This window comes from Geospiza fortis, unplaced genomic scaffold, assembly GCF_000277835.1.
Source record: "Geospiza fortis unplaced genomic scaffold, GeoFor_1.0 scaffold425, whole genome shotgun sequence".
NCBI lineage: Eukaryota > Metazoa > Chordata > Aves > Passeriformes > Thraupidae > Geospiza > Geospiza fortis.
Window position 1 is genome coordinate 1,569,840 of NW_005054387.1, and position 1,012 is coordinate 1,570,851.

Sequence of the window (1,012 nt, forward strand, 5' to 3'; positions counted from 1 at the left end):
TTTTTGTTGAACCTGGCTTATTCTTTAATCTCAGCTTTTAGAACAAGACATTTAACAACATTACCATTCATTTTTACCTCACATGTCACAAGTTCAGCTGGGCTCCTGCTCTAGCTGCAGCTGAATGTTGTGTGCTTCCCCAGAAGTCCTCAGAGTGAAGATTCATGGAGAAGCAGGCACTTAAACACACACAAAACCAGAAAATGCAACTGGGTTTTACTAATGAGGCAGGCACTTTGCTGCATGCACCTCTCTCCACCAGAAACAAGTCCCACTTTAGCAGACACCAACAGCATCTTTTGTCTTTGTCTAATTTGGGAGCTGTGCTGCACAGAAGTGGGAAGGCAGTTAATGTATGCACAGTCTGCTCGAGCAGAAAATGCTTGATCTGGTCAGGGACTGGAAGAACAGAAGCTTTGCATTCCAAACAAAGGATTCCCCCAGGAATGGGAGGTACTTGAAGATGTCCACTTCTGCGTCTGGAATTAAAAGCTGAGACTTCTCACAGAGAAATGCAAATCAATTAAGTGAACCAAGAAATGTTTGGGGAGGAGAAGGAAAATACTTGGCAGGCAAACACTAAAACGTCGAGCAGCTCTGTGGGAGTCATGTCCCAGGGACTGGACCAAAACCATAATTAGTCTGTTGTGGAGATAAACACCAAGCTTGTGTTCTGTTTTCTCATCCCAAACACCTCCTGGGCACTTGCTGCCTCACATCCTTCCTCCAGCAGCAGAGGTGAAACACCTGGGGGAGGAAGGGTTTTAGCAAAGTGTGAAGTGTTCCTTCCAAAGTGCACAGGCAATAAACCACATTTCCTCTGGCTTTGCACTTGTGGCATTCCCAGCTGATGGCACCTGCCTGGGAGCTGGATGGCAGCTCTTGTCTCTCACAGCTGGCAGCAGCCAGAGCTGCCCAAGTGTCCCCACAGAGGCAAAAAGGCCACCAGCCCCACCAGGCTGGCAAGGAAATGAGGGGCTTCAAATGTAGATCACATCTGAGTCGTGCTGCT

General features: G+C 47.7%; 1 protein-coding gene across 1 annotated transcript in view; it reads right to left on the reverse strand.

Annotated features, from left to right (window-relative positions):
- LOC102037391 (merlin-like) overlaps nucleotides 1-1,012 on the reverse strand; it is a 20,779-nt gene continuing 19,767 nt past the window's right edge. Inside the window, exon 19 of the mRNA XM_031060646.1 lies at nucleotides 1-1,010. Within this exon, the coding sequence (XP_030916506.1) occupies nucleotides 992-1,010 (19 nt within the window). The 3' untranslated portion in view covers nucleotides 1-991. The remainder of the gene's footprint in view (nucleotides 1,011-1,012) is intronic.